A 20,230-nucleotide genomic window follows, 5' to 3' on the forward strand; every position below is an offset into this window, starting at 1 on the left:
CTTAATGGGTCAATTTTTTTAATTTTGACAAAAAATTATGAATAACTATTAACAATATTTCATACATTATTTAAAATAATATGTTATAAATTGATCATCATACGAGTAAAATATAATCAGTTTACATATAATATGGAATTATAAGTCTTATAAAAATCAACTGTAGAGTTTTTCTTTGTCTTTTGAGCATATGTTCGACTTCGTGTAGGTAAGTCTCGTGTGCATGCTTTTCTCGCTTAGTATTGCTTTGGCTAGGCCGTATCTTGCTGGCGCAGAAGCTATCGCAAGGTTCACTTTATACTTTCTTTCTTTTTAATATTGTTGCTTAGTTTTTATATGTATTATTATTATTATTATTATTATTATTATTATTATTATTATTATTATTATTATTATATTGTACACATGTACGCATATATGACTCACATTAGGGGTGTACACGGTTAGATTTGGTGCAGTTAGGAGGTCAAAATCTCAACAAACCACAAATAACGGTTTTTTTAAATCTCCAACCTCAGTCGGAATTGCGGTTACTATAAATCGCGACTTTTTCAACCGTGACTTTGCGGTTAATGCGGATTGACTTGCGGTTCAATCATCGACCTGTACGATAAATGATGAATAAAATAGTTCATTGGAATATACCTACCAAATCTTAGAATTTTGTAAAACTAAAATGTTCGACATGTGGTTACTGTAAATTGTAAAACACATTCAGTAGTATACTACAACAAAATAAAAAGATAGTACCCCAAAACCCAACACTCCATAGGCTTAAACTTTTTATTTTATAACTTTTATAAATCGTGTTTAATAATATATATATATATATATATATTAGCCTAAAACTCGTGCGATGCACGAATTGTTTTTTATTATTATAATTTTTAAATTGAATCTGAAGTGAAAATTTTAAACTCTGAAATTTCTTTATTAGAAATTTTTTATAATATAATTTGATAATAATTTTAAATATACACGTGTATAAGTTAGTGATATTTTAGTTTAAAAAATTGTCACTAATTAAAATATATAGTTTTATTGATGTTTATATATATTTTTATGAAAGATAAATTTATATTAATTTTAGTTTAAATTTAGCTCATATACGAATTATCTTTAGTTTGGTATAAGGATCAAATCCAACTAATTATATTTAGATTTATTTTAGTTTAATTTGTTTGAACCCGAATGTATGGTAAAAGAATTATGTATCAATAGTAAAAAAATTATGTTAACTCAGATAAAAGTTAATACTATTTTATTTTAATTGGTCTAGTTATTTTCTTATTTTAAGTTTAATTTTAATTTAACATGAATTAATTGTATAATTTTTTAGCCCGGATGAATAACATATTTTGATTTATTTTAATCCGACACAATTATACTGACTAAGAAATCATCTATATTTTTATCTTATTAAAATAGTATATATTATAAAATTGAAGTAAAACACTGATTATATAAACCAAACATTGCACTCACAGACCTAATATCAAATTTTTAATATTTCGGATTTTAGGATTGAATCCCTGGTATCCTACTATTCTAAGCCTATATTATACTTACCAACAAATTAGGTAGATTTTAATTTTATTTTAATACCGATTAATAATATAAGAATAATCTTTAGTTGGAATTTAATTTTAGTTTAACGTAGATCAATAATATATATTATTTGTTTTAATACCAGGCCAGTATATCAAGCATATAATTATATTTAGTTTATTTTTAATTTTATGTTAGTTCAGGGTGAATATTTTTTTGTTTTAAATTGAATAAATAATATATTTTGTTTTAGCGTGATGACATTATATCGACCAACATATTACGTTTAAAATTTTATTTTTGTTTTGGCAAGGTTCAACAAAAAAATATCCAGGTCGGTATTTTTTATTATATTGTTTTAGCATGAGATATCAAATCTTGGTACCTGTTATGGATAAAAAACTAAGGTTGTTATTTGCTGTATTTATTACTAAGATTAGGGAGCTCAAGGCCTTTAATGGCTGCTCTCGTGTTTCGTAGCTCAACTCTGCCTTTACGAGATGCCTACGTATCTCCGTGAATTAGAGAATCAAGCCAAAAAACGTAGTTCTGATTTGTGGGGTGAGGCCCCTTATATAGATGTTGGGAGTCCTTGAATTGGACTTGGTATAGGAGACTTGGTGGGCAAGTCTCATAATTAGAATGGACTTTGGAATCCTAGATAGTAGGAAACTGATTCCTTATCCTTTTAGGTGGCCTTGAGGCTAATCTATAAGGATTTATATCCTTATCGGGACTCTTCTCAATAGCTGATTTTTTTCTTATTAATTAATTATGAAATTAATTAATAATCAGGGCTTTTGGTCCTTCTTTATTCCATCAGGCCTGATCTGGTCCATCAGGCTTAACCTTTCCGGTCTGAGTATCATATATCTTTTTATTGGGCCTAACAGCCCACACCTTGCAGTATTTAATTATACTATCATAATTTATTTATCCCTATCAGTACCCGTTATATTACCAAATTCAGCTAATTATATTTAATTTTTTTTAGTTTGGGGTAAACATTATTTTGTTTAAAAGCGAATGAATAATATATAATTTTGTTTTATCCGGAGGACATTTAATCAACTAAATAAATTTTCTTTTAAATTTCGATTTTGTTTTAGACCGTTTGTTATTTTACTTTAGCCTGATGACATTATATCGATCAAACAAAATTTCTTTCAAATTCTTATTAGTCATTATTATTTTGTTTTAGTCTAAGACTGCAAATCCAACTAACTGTATGTAGTTAATTTTTTTATTTCTATTTAAGGTTGGATCAATAGTATAATTCTGTTTAGTCCGACTCGGGTGAATATTATATATTACTTTGTTTAAATTAAGACCATTAGATAAATTATAATTTTATTTCTATTTAAATAATTTTATTGTAAATATTAATCTATTTATGAGAGTGCTTTAAATATTGTTATAATTACGATGACCAGACCGACTAACAATCAAACTTTCATTATTTCGTCTTTAATATAATAGTATAAATAAATATATTTATATTATATATATATATGTAGCGGTTTGCGGTTCCGATTCGATTTTCGCGACTATTTAAAAATCAAATCCGTAGTCAATTCACGGATTTGTGATTCTTGTACTTTCAATTCGCATTTGATCCACATTTTGCGATTATCTACAACAAGCGGTGCCATTGTGAGGGGTGCGAACAGTTGGTGCGATTGAGCTGATAAACTATACAATCCTAACTCGCACTATATTTATTGTATACTAAGCCGTGGTTTTCACGGAAATAGTCTCCCTACTTTTCGGAGTAAGAATATTATCTGCGTACATCTTATTCTCAAAGACTCTGTTCTAAGCGGAATATACTGGGTATGTTTTGTTTTAGCACGATATACGGGGTTTGTTTTATTTTATTTCGTATAGTTTTCATATAATATAAAACTTTAACATGTTTTTCTAGGGGATATTGTTACTATTTTTCGTATTATTTGGCTCTGTTTGGGATTGCTGTTAAAAATTGCTGTGCTGTTAGAAAAAGTGCTGCCGAAAAAATTGTTGTTGTAAAAATCAGATGATTGTTTGGTAATTTTTTTGATACGTATATGTGTTGATACAAAAAATTAAAAATAATGATGCTTTTGGTAAGGTTTGATGGTGAAATTAGCATCTGCTTCCCGCAACAGCTGAAAAGCAACTTTTTCTAAAAGCACGGGGGACTTACTTTCTCTAACAGCAGCTTTTAGGCCAAAAGCACTTTTCCGAAAAGCAGCTTTTAAATTTACCAAACAGTTTTTTAACTGATTTTCACCAAAAAGCTGTTGTTGCTGTCTACAACAGCAATATCAAACATACCCAAAACAACACTGAAGCTTAAAATTAGATCAAATTTGATTGAAACACGTATGGTTTAAAATCAAATATTTAACTAACTCCTTTATAAGTAACGTAACCTTTTTTAAATAAATTTGAATCTCTCTCGTTTATAAATTAGGATAATTTTTCCATGTACAATGTGTTAAAATTTGAACCTGAAATCTTCACATTTTATACTACATGCCATGGTGCATGTAGTATAAAATGAAATAATAGTGAATTGATAAATGAAAAGCCTCGTTCTTGGGACAAGTTCTTTTGTGTTGTCTTATGATACTATTGTTTTATAATAACAACATATGGAGGAGATGTACGCAAGATGAAAGGGATATTATTTGCAGATGAGAAAGTGAAAATTAACAAGCAGACATTCACATTGGTGAGAAAGTTTTTGATAGATAAAAATATTAACTTCCTGACAATACAAAATATGATGGCCTCTAATCACAGACATTCTTTCGTGTTCTACCACATTTTAGACTGTGCACAAAGTTATGAACGGGGACGTGGAGTTTTGAACAGACTTCATTAATATATCATCAAATAGGAAGTGCGAAGAATGCTAATAATGTACGATCGAATAGAATGAAGATTTGGATACGGCTTCAGGTATGAGCGAGCACCTTGATACTTCTTGTTTCGCATGCAGCATGTTTGGGCACTCGGATACAAATTGTGAAGTGGTATACGCAAATTCAACAAATTTAAGAAAACTGGACTCCAAGTTTTCTCCTATATAAAATTAAGATATTTTTTATAAATTTAAATTCGAATTCATCTTCTATATTAGTTAGAATACTTTTTTATAAAGACTAAAATCCCTATCTTCTATATTGTGAAGCATGCTCTATCACATTTATTTCAATTAAAAAATTATTTCCCTCCCATTTTACACATCTCTTTCCTCTCATCATTTACTTTCCCTCCTCATTATAATTCAAATTTATTATTATTTTAGTGATAAGACACAAATATAAGGTATATTTGGAGTTAATATACAACAAATTTGTCTTAAATCACTAGGACACAATATTTTATTATATTTATAAGGCATTTACTAGGATATTATTAGACTTGCTCTTAGTGGTGCCTTACTTGAACACCTATTCTTTATAAACTTGAAGACCTATTACTAATTCTAAAGATATTCGAGGATGTAATTTTTAATTTTTTGATATTTAAATTCTAAATTTTAAGAAAAATAGAAAATAAAATAAGACAATTTTAGAGCGCCGCCTAACCTTCCGCCCATAATTTTTACAATTTATTTATATATTTATTCTATTAACTAATTAATCCTTTTAACATCAGTATTTTATATAAGCGTAAATTATTTTTTTATTTAATTTTATTATCATAATACACTCTAATTAACCGTTAAATACATATATTTCTTTATATTTCACATATTATTTTAAAATAATTTGAAAAATGATTATTCTTATTTAAAATTATACACTATAAAGATTATAAATAATAAATTTTAATAGAACTTGAAGTGTCCCTATTTATTATTTTGTTTATTTATAGTATTATATTTCATTTACTTGAATAATAGTTGGTACAAAATATGAAAGTATTAGAATTTTTTTAGATAAATACTCATATTCTTGAATTATTTTAAATTAGATAAATTGATTTTATTTCTGTAATCACCAATTTCTCTTTTTTATTAATATCTTTTATTATTTCAAATTTATAATTGTAGAATATATATTTAATATAAAAATAAGAGGAAATATATTCCAAATGTTCCCATTATACAATTATTTTTTTCAATTGATACCATTAAAAATATTATTTAGCTAATGGATGACTAACGTAGTGATATAATATGAATGAAATCATTAGTACAATATTATCACTTAAAAATTAAAAATATTGAATGATGTCATTCATAAAAATCATTACCAAGAAGATTTATTAATAATTTCTATAAAATAAATAAGCGCTTACACTACCTACCCATACTGGTAGGAGTGATCATTTCCCAGTTCAGAATTGAGAACTAAATGAACCGATCGTAATTATGGTTTTAGTTCGGATCTTTAATAATTTGAATCCGGTTCGGTTCTCGGTTATTAACATCCTAGAACAATAAAAAAATTGACCTGTATATAAATAAATAATAATATGTTATAATTTTTCTTCATTTATACTATTATAATAAACTTCAAGAAAAATATTATTTTATACTATATTATTCATTAGATTAAATATATATGATGTTTTGATCATTTTTCACAAATGTTTTTTTTATTAAATCTTATAAAATAGTCGAATGAAAATGATTTAATACTGATAAAAATCTTCTTTTTTATTATGTTATCTTTACTAAATAATGGAGATTAGTCAAAATTACAAAAATGGAATGGAAAATTATATAAAAAATATAAATATAAATAAAATAAAATTTCGATATTTTTTGATTTGGAACCGAAGTACCGAAATTTACGGTTCAGTTCCAGTTCGATTCTTCCATATAAACGAGTCCGATTCAATTTTTAAAATATCCATATTTCGATTCTCGGTTCTTTCAATTCGATTATGTTCAATTTTGATTCGTTGCTCGTCCCTACATACCGGCAATATGCAATGATGATTTATTGGATACATAGGGGATAGGAAATTGAAAGAACTCATTTGGTAGCAGTTGTGTGACCAAATTCACAAATTAACCTCTGTTTGGTCTAATTACGCGTTACAAATAATATTTTAAAAATTGGTCAGTTTAGGTGAATATTCAAGAATTGAAGGTGACCGATTTAAATTTAAGTCTCCGGCCGAGTACTTAGATATTGAAAACGAGTTCTTTGAAAATCAGCCGAGTACTTGAATTTTGAAAACGTAACCAATTAGATACGATTTCCGAGTTTTACAGACTACATAATATAGTATACCCTGTTTATCTAAAATAAATTATTTTCATTAGTTTTAAAATACTTAATTTTATAATTAAAAAAGAAAAAAAGAGAGAGAATGAGAGAACGGGACAAAAGGACGTAAAGACCGAGGGGGTTTGTGTATAACGATCTAGGCAAACAGTTGTGAGTGATGAGATGATTGAAGATTTAGGGGGACAAGAAACAAAGGAACTCTGTATCTATTAAGTGTATCGTTGTTGTGTTATTAAAGTACAACAACAACAACCTCAACTATCCATAACTATCCATAAGCTTTGTAAGTAGCAACTCAAAAACCAACAGTACAGGATAAGCTACAACATACATGGCTTTATCTTGTTTCTCATTTTCTGTTTTCTCTTTTAATTCCTCTCCTCCACCACTACCTTGTTTTTCTAATCACTTTTTCTCACTCAAGCCTTCCTCGCTTCGCCCTTGTATTCCATTTCAAGGTAGTATTATTTAACTGCTCTCTTTTTTACTCTTAATTTCCTTATATACATTTCTAAGTAGATTAGATATAATTTGATTCATTTTTGTACTCCCCTGTTTTTTATACCTTCTATAAGTACTTTATCCACATTTCTAGTTTTTCAAATTTTTCTTTTTGTAAATTAAAGTTTTAGTTATATAATTTTATTCAAAAAACAATATTTTAACAATTATTGATTTAGCTATGTGGTCAAAGAAGCAAATTTAATTGGATAACTAGTCATATATATTCAGGTCGATCGCAGGTCTTTTTGTCTTTGGATTGTGTTGATCATCATGTTTATTCACATTCATTGATCACTTGGATTGGTGAATACATATATTTGAGCTAGAATTGTAGGGACTAACATTTTTTATATATGGAAAATGTTATGAGTACTACTTAGTAGTTAAATTTATTTCTACTGCTACACTTTTAACTATGCTACTAATTAGTACTATTAACATTGAGATTTTGGGAGATGAAATAGATTTCTCAGAGCTACAAATGTACAAACCTGCATTTTTATATAGGATGTGTTACTAGAATTTATTTCTAGTGCTGTACTCTTAACTAAACTAATTACCAGAATCACGGGAAAAATAGGAGATTTAATATAGATAAAGCTTCAAATAGTATGTACTGAATGCAGTAAATACCTTGACATTCATGTAAGACAGGATCACATTTCTCTCTTTGTTGTTTATGCCTTTCTATTCAAACTTATATTGGTGTAGGTAAAACACGGGCAATCACCAATGGCCTGCCAGAAACTGATGATTCCTCGCTTGTGGTATGCTTTGGGGAAATGTTGATTGATTTTGTCCCAACCTCAAATGGGCTCTCGTTGGCTGAAGCACCTGCTTTTAAAAAGGCCCCCGGTGGTGCACCTGCTAATGTTGCTGTTGGCATTTCTCGTCTTGGTGGATCATCAGCTTTCATCGGAAAGGTACTATGTCAAGGATCTATATATCTCATTAGATTTTGTGTTCTGGCTGGAGTATTCAAAACATGGTTACTATTTTGAACATAGCATAGAGATGGAGAAGACCTGTTTTCAGTGATAAGGCAGGTAGTTGATCAAGGATTTTAGTGTACCATTATATTATTCATATCCAATATCTTATAAGCAGCATCGTTAGTTATGAGAATTCAGACCTGATGCGGTCCATTTTTTTCCGTGTCGTTCTTCTCATTTAACGTCACTAAATCTAAGGAGTTGAGCATAAACGAATATGCAGTATGTCTTTTTATCAATTAATATAAATAAGCTACTAGTAATACACTGGTTTTCAAGCAATATCATGTTGCATATCATTAAGTTCTGTTAAGTTGGAAGAAATGATTTGCATTGCTACTATTTTATAGGTAAATATACACAAGTTTTGTTTCTTACTGTATTTCATTCGTACAAATTCAGACTAGAGCTCAATCCCACCAATTTGGAGATAAATGTTAATTCCTGCTTCCTAATCATTTGCTTCACAAACCTCATCATAAAATAGTCCCATTCTCTCATTTTCTGCATTCTTCTCACACTCTCTCTTTCAACTATTTCGTGATTCTCAAAATTTATCTTTACCTTTAATTTTGTACACAGTTTTGCTTCCTATACAAACCTTATGTCATTCCCTCCAACCAAATGGATTGCTAGACTGTTCAAATTATTTTTTCTTACTTGAGATCTTAGGGTAATAAACTGTACTGAATAGAGCATAAAATTTTCTGATATATTCTTATAAAATAAGATACCTGAGAGTAGACACACGTTACTTCTTCAATGCCTCAAATTTATGCGTTGTTTTACATCAACAGGTTGGTGCTGATGAGTTTGGGTACATGCTTGCTGATATACTGAAGGAGAATAATGTAAACAGTGATGGGATGCGCTTTGATCCTGGTGCTCGAACTGCTTTAGCGTTTGTAACACTAAGGAAAGATGGGGAACGAGAATTCATGTTTTATCGTAACCCTAGTGCCGATATGCTGCTACAAGAAGCTGAGCTTGATATAAACTTGATACAGAAGGTCTGGCACTATGGTTTTTGTTGATGATCAACTTATATATAATAGACAACGGTTTAAAATGATAAAGTTCTTCACATGAGTCTAAAGAAAAAACAGAAGGAGATGAAGTTCAATATGCTAGTACCATAAATCCAGGCAGCCACTTTTATTAATTGAGCCTGGATTTGCTTCAGTAAAGTAAATAAGTAATGCATCTGTACTTACATATCTAATATATATTCTCTAACTAGTCAGTCGATTACTCTGTTTTTCAGCCATGAATATCTCTTAAATGATAGTACTGACAAGTCTACTCTGCTATTTCAGTATTTTTTTTATATATTTCAAACTCTGATAACCTTGACTTGTAAATTTTGACAGGCGAAAGTATTTCATTACGGTTCTATTAGCTTAATTACAGAACCTTGCAAATCTGCACATATTGCAGCAGCCAAAGCTGCAAAAGATGCTGGCGTGATTTTGTCTTACGACCCTAATTTGAGACTTCCCCTGTGGCCATCTGCGGAGTATGCCAGAGAAGGAATTTTGAGCATATGGGAAACAGCAGACATAATTAAGGTAGTCCATTTCTATACATTATGATAGGATATGCAGTACCTCGATGCTATCTTTCCTATGCATTCATGATAAGAGGATGATTAGTCTTGCTACAGAAGTTGCAAATTAAAACAAATTGTGGAATGATTATGTTGATGTTAGGTAAGTGAAGAGGAAATCAATTTTTTGACTAATGGAGAAGATCCATCTGATGATGCTGTTGTTCGTAAGTTGTACCATCCGAATCTTAGATTGCTCCTTGTGACTGAAGGTCCTGAAGGTTGTAGGTACTACACAAAGGTAAGACCAAAATAAAAACATATATTTTATTGTTCATACAAAAAATTTGTATTTTATAATGTGTATAAAAAAGTGTATAAACACACTCTCTTGATATATACACATTTTTTATTTGTTTGTCTATTCTATTCATCTGTGCATGTGTTTTTATGACGTCAATATAGAGGAGTGTATATAAGTGTGTGTAGCAGCTGTGTGTTTAGGAAGAGATAAGGCAGAGAGATATTGAACACAAAAGAGGTGCAGTGAATTGTGTGTACATATTTTTAATACTACTGCTGCATTTTATGATATGCTATATTATTACAAGAAGGAAGATTAAGCCTCTTCATATAGATATACTTAGCTTTTAACTAAAGCTTGCTATAGTAACTTGGTGGCTACTCTTGCTACAGTAATTATGATGTCACTGATGTCACCGTAGTAGTGACATCATCTCGCTTGTGTCATTTTCCCTAGCTAATATTTAACATATAATGATGTCATAAGAACAATAGGTATTCAGTTGTACAGAATGTTTCTTATGCAATAGGTAGACATTTTCCCGTAGATCTGGCAATGATCATTGTCCTTTCAATAGCTGTGTGTTCACTTTACAGGAGTTTAGTGGAAGAGTTGCAGGTTTAAAGGTTGATGCCGTGGATACCACAGGAGCAGGAGATGCTTTTGTGGCTGGATTATTATCACAACTTGCTGCTAATGATTCATTGCTTCTGGTATTGAATATCTTCTATTTAGGTTTACATTCTTGCAAGTGTTGATACTTAATTGTCACTTACATATCATATCAAACAACGTAAGATGTAGTACTATGAACTGTTTGTATAAAATATCACCTTGTGGTTGTATTAGTGTTTTCCATTGACGTAGTTTGTTTCTTTTAAATATTAATGATTTTTTTATTAATTTGGTGCCTAAATATATGAACGAGGACTCCAGTCCTAAATTGGTTTTACACTGCTGCAAATGCTTATACTAGAAATCTGCTAGGTCCATGGACATATGCTTATCATGGTTAACTCCGTGCTATTACAGAATCAGATAGTTCCATATAAATTTTGTTTCTTTCTTGAAGTGAGAGTCTCCTCCTTGTACTTTCATATATAATACATTTGAGATTTGCTTATCAAAAAGATGATTATATGACAATTTGTCTCCTTTATAACTGACTATTGCCTATGTGAGAGTAGGTTAGATGGTGAAGTCTTCAAGTTATAGGTTCACAAGAGCGTTACTATAAACACATGTGCCTCCCAAATGTGCACCCACTTGAATTGATAAGTAATTCCAAATGAACTTCTACATTGAGGAAGTGGAAGATCGGAAATATTCCACTTTGATTTGGTGATTTATATTCTCTAGGTAGACAATTACTTACTTCATGAATAGCTTAGGGAGCCTAAACTTGGCCGTGTATGTTTCAAGTGTTTAGTCTTTCATTCCTAGTTATATTAGTAATATGTGATTTGAATCCCAATAGAGTATGTTTGGTTTTTTAAACTCAAAAGCCAGAGCATGCCGATTCTGTTACATTTATAGGCATCATTAACTTTTTAACAGTGTTCAGTTCTTCTATACAAAATTATCCATTAATTGTCGAAAATGGTTGAGGTATCATTTTTCTTAATGCTAGGTGCTTCTTCTGCAATATTACCATCGTATTTTCAACCGTTGTTAAATCTGGATATTCACAGGAAGAGGGGCCTTTGAGGGATGCTCTCAGATTTGCCAATGCCTGCGGTGCACTGACTGTAACGGAGAGAGGTGCAATTCCAGCTTTGCCAACTAGAGAGGCCGTGCTAAATGCCTTGATGGAGTCGGCGGCATAGATCCTGGTCGGGTACTCTATAAATGTATTAGTCTTCCATGACAGGAGACCATTAACTTGCAGGAAGATGAAGAAATAGGTAGTCGCATCACCATTTCGTGTTGTATATTATTTTGTCTTTGAAGGCCACACCACCGGCCATGTATACCTAATTGTTCGACTTACTTTTTAAGTCCCGGGGCATCCATTTTTAAATAAATTATATAGGATTCAAACTTTATCCAAGTTTATTCATACAACTAATCAGTTGTTTAAATTGTAATGATCTCATTTCATTGATGTAACAAAGTACAAATAGTTTCTTCATAGTTGAAAACTTCTCCATCTCCTGCAGGTTAGAAAGCCACAGTCCATATGTTGATCATAGCAAGAATTTGTTTTCTTTAGTTGATCCGGGATCATGTCGATGAACAATATCATTTCTAAACAGAACTTAAACCAAATCAAATTAAAAATACCCGGTATATTTGAATAGATTAAGATGTATACAGTTTTCCCCTCATTCTAGAAAAATGAAGAGACTTTTTCCCAAAAAACCATCGGCTTGTGCGTGTAAATATACGTAAAAAGTGAGATAAATAATATACCATATATGTAAAAATCAATATCAATTTAAAACAAACCAAAATATGATCACTTCAATTGAAAAGATTTCAAACAAATTTTAGCCCATAATATTATTCACACAGAACTTACCTAAAATCCACTTTAAAATGGGCAATGATGAATAAGTACAAATCTCGCACAATTTTCTAGTGTCATGTGAATATAAAATTGTCAAATCAAGAATACGTGCCTTCATGAATGCCGGATGGAAAATAGTTTATAGATGTTTGTATCCTATTCCCAAAATTATTTAATCAATCTTTATAGTTTGTGTTTTGCACTTGATCCCCAATCCATTGTCCATGAACAAATGGATGCGCAAATTGCAAGTACAAGTCACTAGAAATAATTTGGATGTGAAATTAAAATGTCTCTCGATTCATATACTAAATTGTATTTGTCCCAAATGAAATTTTGAACACCAAACTCTTCTTTCCTGATTAAACTTTTGAATCGATTTTTTAAAACTAATGTATCCATCCATCTTTTAAATTTTAGTGTGAGTTCATAAAAGTTATTTGAGGGGGAAATGTTTGTACTTACCAAATGTAATAAAAATAAGGAAATTCGGCAAATGTACTATTTTTTGACATAATTATTGCAAAAATATTGTTCCCCTATGATTAATTATTGCAAGTATACAGTATTTTTTTAAAAAAATAATGATATTTTTAGACTATTTTTTCTCTCACATTATTTTATCGTATCTCTCATCGATCCATATTATCACTCGTCTCGCAATGCCCCATCTCATCTTTATTTCACTTTATTTACGTTCATTTCTGTTAATTTCTACATAGATATTTATACGGATTATATAAGTTACATATTAGATTATTTTTAATTTTAAACCGTATTTTTTCTGAAGATAAATATTTTAAAAAAAATATTTTTTGATAATTTCTCGAATAGTTGAGTACCGGAAATAATTTCCCAAACATTAATTAATGGCAACTCGTTAGTGATCCGATTCAATCAATTTATTACTACAAACACTTGTAACTCCCCCGAGATCCACCACCGCCGGTGTTTCGCTTCGCCTGAAATCAGCTCCGTATCTCTCTACATACATGTATATATGTATCTCTATCTCTACTCAATTACTTAATAATTTATTCATTTTCTTCGCTTTTACTCAAATTAATTAGCTCATAATAAATAGATCTTGTGTTTTTTTATATATTTATACATGCCACTAAATTGCGTATATACATGCTCAGATTTGGACTAGTTAAAGCTCAAATATGTTACTTATTTGTGGATCAATTTGATTTTAGATTAGTTCTTAGTTTAGTTGTTGTGTTTCGAACTTTTCGACTTGTTGAATTGTTGTGGTTGAGATATTTATGGTTGTAAATGAGTTTAGCTGCCTACTAAAGGTTTTTGAAGGTAAAATGATGAAATGCAATATCATCGAGACGAATATGTATAAAAGAAATTGTGAAAATTTGAGAATTCACGGTGGAGAGATGTCCGATATATTGTGAGCTGAATTTAGGTGTGGAATTAAGTAGTGGTTAGAAGACGTGAATTAGCAGTGGTGAGATGGCATGATATTTTTAGGTTTAGCGAAACTAACTAAAGCTTTGAATAGTTTTCTGTAGATAGGGCCAATGTGGTTAAAGATGAGTGAGCAGTAGTAAGCACATAATCAATTCAAATGTAGTGTCTTGCTAGATACTACTTTTAGAAGCGAGATTGATTTTATTCTTATTCAAAAACCTAGAATAGAAGCGAGCTACCTTTATTCAAAATTAAATGTATGATTTCGACCGATTACTGAAGGTCTATGTTAAATAATTTTATCAACTATATGTTCTCTCTAGTTGGGGGTTGATACAATCTGCTGAGTTTAAGGCTCCCTTTTTGTGGCCTTGTGTATTGCTTTCGATTTATACTTTGGTCGGGAATATTTCAGGCCAGCCACTTGTTGTGGCTTCTAGTACATGATCAAATTCTTTTTTTTTGTTTTCTTTTTATTGCGTGTCATTAATTCCTAGTACATAGAATTGACATTTAAGTTATTCATGTTTTCAGATTTAGATGTCCGATGACGTAGAAAACCCCAATGGCGATGCCCAGAAAGTGTCAGGTGCTCCTTCCCCTATTATTGAAACCCAAGCAACATGGTATAGTAGATTTCTTCAGCATGTATCAGTTTATGGTATAGCTGCTGGATACTGCCTGTCAGCATCATTGCTCTCCATCATTAATAAATGGGCTGTTATGAAATTTCCTTACCCTGGAGCTTTGACTGCTTTGCAGTACTTTACAAGTGCATCTGGCGTCCTTGTTTTAGGTTCTCTCAAGATATTAGAGCATGATAAGCTTGATCTACTGACAATGTGGCGATTCCTTCCAGCAGCATTTATTTTCTATTTATCTCTCTTTACAAACAGTGAGCTTCTTCTCCATGCCAATGTGGACACCTTCATTGTCTTCCGTTCAGCAGTTCCGATTTTTGTAGCGATAGGAGAGACCCTCTACTTGAACCAGCCATGGCCATCGATGAAGACGTGGTTTTCGCTGGCCACAATCTTTGGTGGTAGTGTTCTGTATGTCATGACTGATTACCAGTTTACTCTCATGGCTTATAGTTGGGCACTGGCTTACCTGATAAGCATGTCCATAGATTTTGTTTACATCAAACATGTGGTCATGACAATTGGTTTAAACACATGGGGTCTTGTGTTGTACAACAATCTCGAGGCTTTGCTATTGTTTCCACTTGAGCTGCTTGTAATGGGGGAGTTAAAGAAGATAAAACATGAGATAACTGATGAGTCGGATTGGTATTCTTTTCAAGTGGTATTGCCTGTAGGACTATCATGTTTGTTTGGTTTAGCTATCTCCTTCTTTGGTTTTTCTTGTCGGAGGGCAATATCTGCAACAGGATTTACCGTTCTGGGAATAGTGAACAAGCTTTTAACAGTAGTTATAAATCTTGTTATCTGGGATAAACATTCGACATTTGTAGGGACAATGGGGCTTTTAATTTGCATGTTTGGGGGTGTTATGTATCAGCAGTTCAGTAGCACTAAGCCTAAGGCTGCAAAAGATGTCGAAGTACAAGAGAGCAAGGAGGAACAACAGAAGCTCCTTGAAATGCAAAGCAGCGTAGCGAACACAGGCAGCGAGGAGCAAGTTACAGATTCGAGACAGGAAAAACGATAACATAATTTTAGAGCCAGATTGCATTCTTTTGTTGCTAATTCAATGACAACTATTCCAGTGTTAAGTTTGGAAAGTCTTATCATGCTTAATAGAATAGCACATATTTCAAACAGAGACAATGTGAAGAAACCCCGAACTGCAAACAAGAATGTCTGGGATTGGTATTCAGGTCGGAAGTCAAAGAATACCCTACTCTTTGCTCAGTGGGCATCATACAGCTGCTTAGATCATCTTCAATATACTTCTTCATCCTTGCATGGGCCTAGTTTACTTGATATTTTTGGTTGATAACTCAGATTTATATGTAATTAGTGAAGTGATGTAATTAGTAACTCTATCCGGTTATTTTTTATTCTTTAGACGGTATTTGTAAGTGTAGATGGAACGATATGAACCAAGGCAAGTATAATGGCCCATGTTCAATCCAGCCATTCTTCATAATTTTATATTACATCATATTCAGTGTTTTAACTGTTGGGTTGTTCTTGTTTACCTATTGAAGAAAATACCTGAATACTCTATTTGTAGGCTATCGATTATCTGATGCATTAGACCTTTCTCATTCTCAAGCTTTCTTCTTTCTTGTCCAAGGCTTCTAGTATCGTCGAATTGTAAAGTAGGCTGATACAAGAATAATGTTGCTTGTCTAGCTTGTTCCAGTTAACATGCATCCGTTTTGTTTATGGCAAGCTCCACTTGATCACCTTTGTTAATTAGCCTACAACTACAACTGCCTTAAGCTGAGCAGTGAGAATACCTTGAATTTGCTCATTTAGGCAAAATTGTTGACTGCAGGGTTTCCTTTTGTGCTTTAATCTTTGTTTTGCATGTTAGGTGGTGTTATGTACCAGCAGTTCAGTAGCACTAAGCCTAAGGCCGCAAAGATGTTGAGGTACAACAGAGGAGAAACAGCAGAAGCTCCTTGAAATGCACAGCGGCTCGGAGAAGCCAGGCAACAAGAACCAAGTTACAGATTCAGGACAGGAAAAATAATAACATAATTTTACAACTGAATTGCACTCTTTGTTGCCTTCTATAGATCAGTATTCCAATGCTATGTTTGGAAAGTCTTATCATGCATACTTGATAGTATAGCATAATAAACAGAAAAATGTGATGAAATGTTTGTGAAACCTTTTTCGGAAGAACAAGAAAGAAAAGAAAGTGAAAGAATTGTTTTCTAAGAATTGTTTGTGACTGGTTTTTTGTAAAGAAAAGGAAAAAAACTAAAAAAATTGAAAATTTGTGGTTAAGAGTTTATCTTTTGTCATTTTAGGTCTGAGTTTGATCCTCGCTCACCCCGATAATGAATTTATGAGAATAAATAGGTACTCATTTGTAAAGTTATAAGTCATATTTGTCGAAAAATAATAATAATTCTGGATTCAAACATAACCTTGTATTGAGTAGTCATTCTATGCAGATTAATGTATATCATAGCAATGTAAACAATTTATGGTATTGCACTGGAGTTACTCTAGCAAGGAGGCAAACTGAAATGAGAGTGGCAAGGAATTGAACAATCAATACACACTTTGTTCTAAGCTTGTGAGAGTGCTTGCTCCACATTCTTCCACAAGATACGAGAACGACATCATATCAAAAAGAGAAGGATTTATTTATAAAGTTTGTGCAAGACACGGTCCTCAAACCCAAGACACACGGTCACACAGAGAGAAGGACAAACAAGAACAAATGAGCGCCACTGCACCAAAAGAGTTTCTGGACAAGGCAGAAACTATAGGACTACTGTTCCACAAATATCTTATCTTACAGAGTTTATATGTTTGAAGCCTTCTACGATTATTTATATGACAAGTCTGTTACCACCACCAGGCCGGCAGCTGCTGCTAGTCAGTAATCCCCATATTCCCGTACTATCTCCGCCCATATTATCTGTGCTCTGCTGGATGCTCTAGGGTAAAGCAGCAAATCTTGTGCTATCCGCAACTCTTGTAAAGGATTATCTCTAGGTTCCATGTTGAGTTTAAGCAGTCTGAGCGAAGGGGTAGATTCAAGCAAAAGTTTTACGAACTGAAGCTCGGGCTTTGTACCAGTCATTCCATATATTTCTACATTTTCAAGTTGGTCCATGATCATGTCGCTCTGTAGAGCCGTCAAGTGACTCAAGTTCGCATCTTTGCTTCTATTTACTTTACCGTACTACATTCAAGCATGCAAAATTTTATTATCATAACTAAGAGAGAAGTTTTAACTTGTCCAAATATTAGAAAATTCAGTTTCAAAATGCACACTCTGTTATGTGATTATTTAAGATAGCACGTATCAAATTCAGTTTAAAAATGCTTTTGAGAGACAAAAAAAGGGAATAAAACAATTTTACAATTGACACAAACAATACCAAATTTGAGTCAGTCTGGTAAAAAACAGGTAATGGAATCAGTTCTCACCAGGGATATGTAAAGATATCGCAGGTTGGGCGAACTTTTAATTAAGCACAGAACATAATGCAAATCACCCGAATCACAAAATCCAGCAGAATGTATGTACAAGTTCTCCAACGTTGCCATAGGCCTCTTCAAAACAGCTGTATCTGATTTCAAAGACTACATGTATATATCGAAAATTAGTTAAAATTTGAGACACGTTTGGCGGGATATTCACCTTAAGTACTCCCTCCGTCCCTCCCAATTGTTATCGTTTCTAAAAGAGTGTCTGACAATTTAAGATGAATAAAAAGTATAGTTCTATAACATTTTTTAAAAAAATTCTTTTTCTGAATAAAAGTTTAAACATTCTATTTTTATTCAAAAAAATAATTTTTTAAAAAAAAGTTATACAACTATACTTTATATTCATCTTAAACTGTATGCTCGATCCTTCTTCAGAAACGAACGATAACAATTGGGTGAGACAGAGGGAGTATAAATTAATCATAAATTGTAAGTTTTTTCACATTACCTCAAGGGAAAAGCCACCAAGGAGAAGACTATTGATTCTAGACATATTGCCTAACAGCTTGTCTAGATTGTTGATTTCAATCCTAGAGTTTTCCTGGAACAGATGTCTCATGAGACTGAGATTTGTCACCTTTTGCACGCACTCAAACCATCCCAAATCAATGTCTTCTTTATTAATACTGCCAGTTTCTATTTTCAGCAGAGTGAGATTGTTACTATTTTTAAACTGACATCCCAAATGTTCCATCCCACTGCATTCGTGCAAAACTAATTCCTCAAGTTGAGTGCCAAATGACATGTCACCGGTAATTTTGACACGATGTAATTCAACATTAACCAGATAACAAAAGCCTCCAAATTTACGGGGCGGATTCAGCATACATCGACTGAGGTTCAAATGAGTCAAGTCCAAACAGGAAAACAAAGAAGATGGGATTTTGTAGGGATCACATGATGGATTTATAAGTTTCAAATTTCTAACCCCATTTTTCGATATATTTTTAATCCATATTTCTTTATCTGAACAGTTATGAAGAAGTGAACACATCGGAATGTGTAAGGTGAAGTTCAGAATGGGGCCAATATGAGCTAAAAGAATATTACTAATGATTCTTGAACTTTTAGATGGTCGAGGTCTTTTCATTCCATTATGCAGCCTTGAGAAAAATATGTCATCAAAAACTAGGTGTGGGTTCGTTACCCATAAATCCCTCCATGTTGTGGAGAGGACACCCATTTTAGCTGCATCGTGAATCGACAGACGTTCTAGGATGAGATCTTTGATGTTACTCGGCATATTGCTGATTCTATCAACTGCAGTTCCAGAAGATTCTGCATCACGGGACATGATTCTGTAGGAGTAGATGATCAGGGACTAGAGTAACATAGGAGTATTAATTCTGTTTTGAAAACATGGCAGCTTGATTAATCACAAACGAAGTTACTCCTACATTATCATAATCATTTACCTAAATTACTACACAAACATATAAATGTACAAGATCTGAAACTATGCGCAACCATCAGCTACCAACACAACACAACACAACACAACACAACTATGACATCTGAAAAGAGGGAACAAATTTAATACTTGACCAGTTTTGATCGATTAGTCCAATTATTGGCCGATTATACTATTATTGACATATATTTAAGCCGATCCTAGCAGAACACACCACCGTGAGCCTAGTGATTAGCAGGACAATCAATCCGATTAATCGCCAGTTTCACCCTGATTCTAACATACATGTTAAAGTTTAACTAATCGTACAAACTACTACAAAGAGTCAAACAAGAATCAAAACATAATTGAAGTACGTTCTTTCAAAGACTTACAGGCCAAGCATATCGTACCTTTGTTTCAGTGGTGGTGGCTGCAGTAGAGGGGATTTAACTTGTGAGGAGTGATGGTAGAATATGAGCTGAGCATGAAAGAGTATATAAGAGAGAGGTTGGTTTAGGCTGCTGTCTGGATCCTGTAATTATTAAACATTACTTATGACTAGTGCAAACTCACTGATTATAGTGGTGCGACCTGATAGTCCACGAAATTAAGTTAAAGTCATTATAAAGA

General features: G+C 32.1%; 3 protein-coding genes across 4 annotated transcripts; 2 read left to right on the forward strand and 1 right to left on the reverse strand.

Moving 5' to 3' along the window:
- Positions 1–6,872: 6,872 nt before the first annotated feature.
- On the forward strand, positions 6,873–12,173 carry LOC141692277 (putative fructokinase-6, chloroplastic). Its single transcript, XM_074497029.1, has 7 exons — positions 6,873–7,240; positions 7,998–8,209; positions 9,076–9,288; positions 9,649–9,846; positions 9,988–10,125; positions 10,725–10,841; positions 11,820–12,173. The coding sequence occupies exons 1-7, from the start codon at positions 7,114–7,116 to the stop codon at positions 11,952–11,954; spliced, it is 1,140 nt and encodes a 379-aa protein (XP_074353130.1). The 5' UTR covers positions 6,873–7,113; the 3' UTR covers positions 11,955–12,173.
- Positions 12,174–13,504: 1,331 nt separating this feature from the next.
- On the forward strand, positions 13,505–16,202 carry LOC141693587 (GDP-mannose transporter GONST3-like). The gene is made up of 2 exons (XM_074498730.1): positions 13,505–13,631; positions 14,597–16,202. The coding sequence occupies exon 2, from the start codon at positions 14,603–14,605 to the stop codon at positions 15,731–15,733; it is 1,131 nt and encodes a 376-aa protein (XP_074354831.1). The 5' UTR covers positions 13,505–13,631; positions 14,597–14,602; the 3' UTR covers positions 15,734–16,202.
- A 1,128-nt stretch (positions 16,203–17,330) lies between these two features.
- LOC141693512 (F-box/FBD/LRR-repeat protein At1g13570-like) lies at positions 17,331–20,217 on the reverse strand. 2 transcript variants are annotated; one of them, XM_074498644.1, is made up of 4 exons: positions 20,011–20,217; positions 18,656–19,505; positions 18,145–18,300; positions 17,331–17,896 (listed from the first exon to the last, which is right to left on the reverse strand). In XM_074498644.1, the coding sequence occupies exons 2-4, from the start codon at positions 19,499–19,501 to the stop codon at positions 17,588–17,590; spliced, it is 1,311 nt and encodes a 436-aa protein (XP_074354745.1). In that variant the 5' UTR covers positions 19,502–19,505; positions 20,011–20,217; the 3' UTR covers positions 17,331–17,587. The 2 variants fall into 2 exon arrangements, with proteins under 2 accessions (XP_074354745.1, XP_074354746.1); XM_074498645.1 differs by having other exon boundaries at positions 18,656–19,553.
- Between the last annotated feature and the right edge of the window lie 13 nt (positions 20,218–20,230).

This window comes from Apium graveolens, chromosome 10 (assembly GCF_009905375.1).
Source record: "Apium graveolens cultivar Ventura chromosome 10, ASM990537v1, whole genome shotgun sequence".
NCBI lineage: Eukaryota > Viridiplantae > Streptophyta > Magnoliopsida > Apiales > Apiaceae > Apium > Apium graveolens.

What these genes read in the sequence shown, in the direction of transcription:
- LOC141693587 (XM_074498730.1), top strand. Translation starts at nt 14,603, where the DNA reads ATGTCCGATGACGTAGAAAACCCCAATGGCGATGCCCAGAAAGTGTCA.
- LOC141693512 (XM_074498644.1), bottom strand. Translation starts at nt 19,501, where the DNA reads ATGTCCCGTGATGCAGAATCTTCTGGAACTGCAGTTGATAGAATCAGC. An exon ending in TTGGTGGCTTTTCCCTTGAG is followed by an intron (nt 18,301 to 18,655) that starts GTAATGTGAAAA and finishes ATATACATGTAG; the next exon opens with TCTTTGAAATCAGATACAGC. An exon ending in GATATCTTTACATATCCCTG is followed by an intron (nt 17,897 to 18,144) that starts GTGAGAACTGAT and finishes GCTTGAATGTAG; the next exon opens with TACGGTAAAGTAAATAGAAG.
- LOC141692277 (XM_074497029.1), top strand. Translation starts at nt 7,114, where the DNA reads ATGGCTTTATCTTGTTTCTCATTTTCTGTTTTCTCTTTTAATTCCTCT. An exon ending in GTTGTAGGTACTACACAAAG is followed by an intron (nt 10,126 to 10,724) that starts GTAAGACCAAAA and finishes TTCACTTTACAG; the next exon opens with GAGTTTAGTGGAAGAGTTGC. An exon ending in CTAATGATTCATTGCTTCTG is followed by an intron (nt 10,842 to 11,819) that starts GTATTGAATATC and finishes GGATATTCACAG; the next exon opens with GAAGAGGGGCCTTTGAGGGA.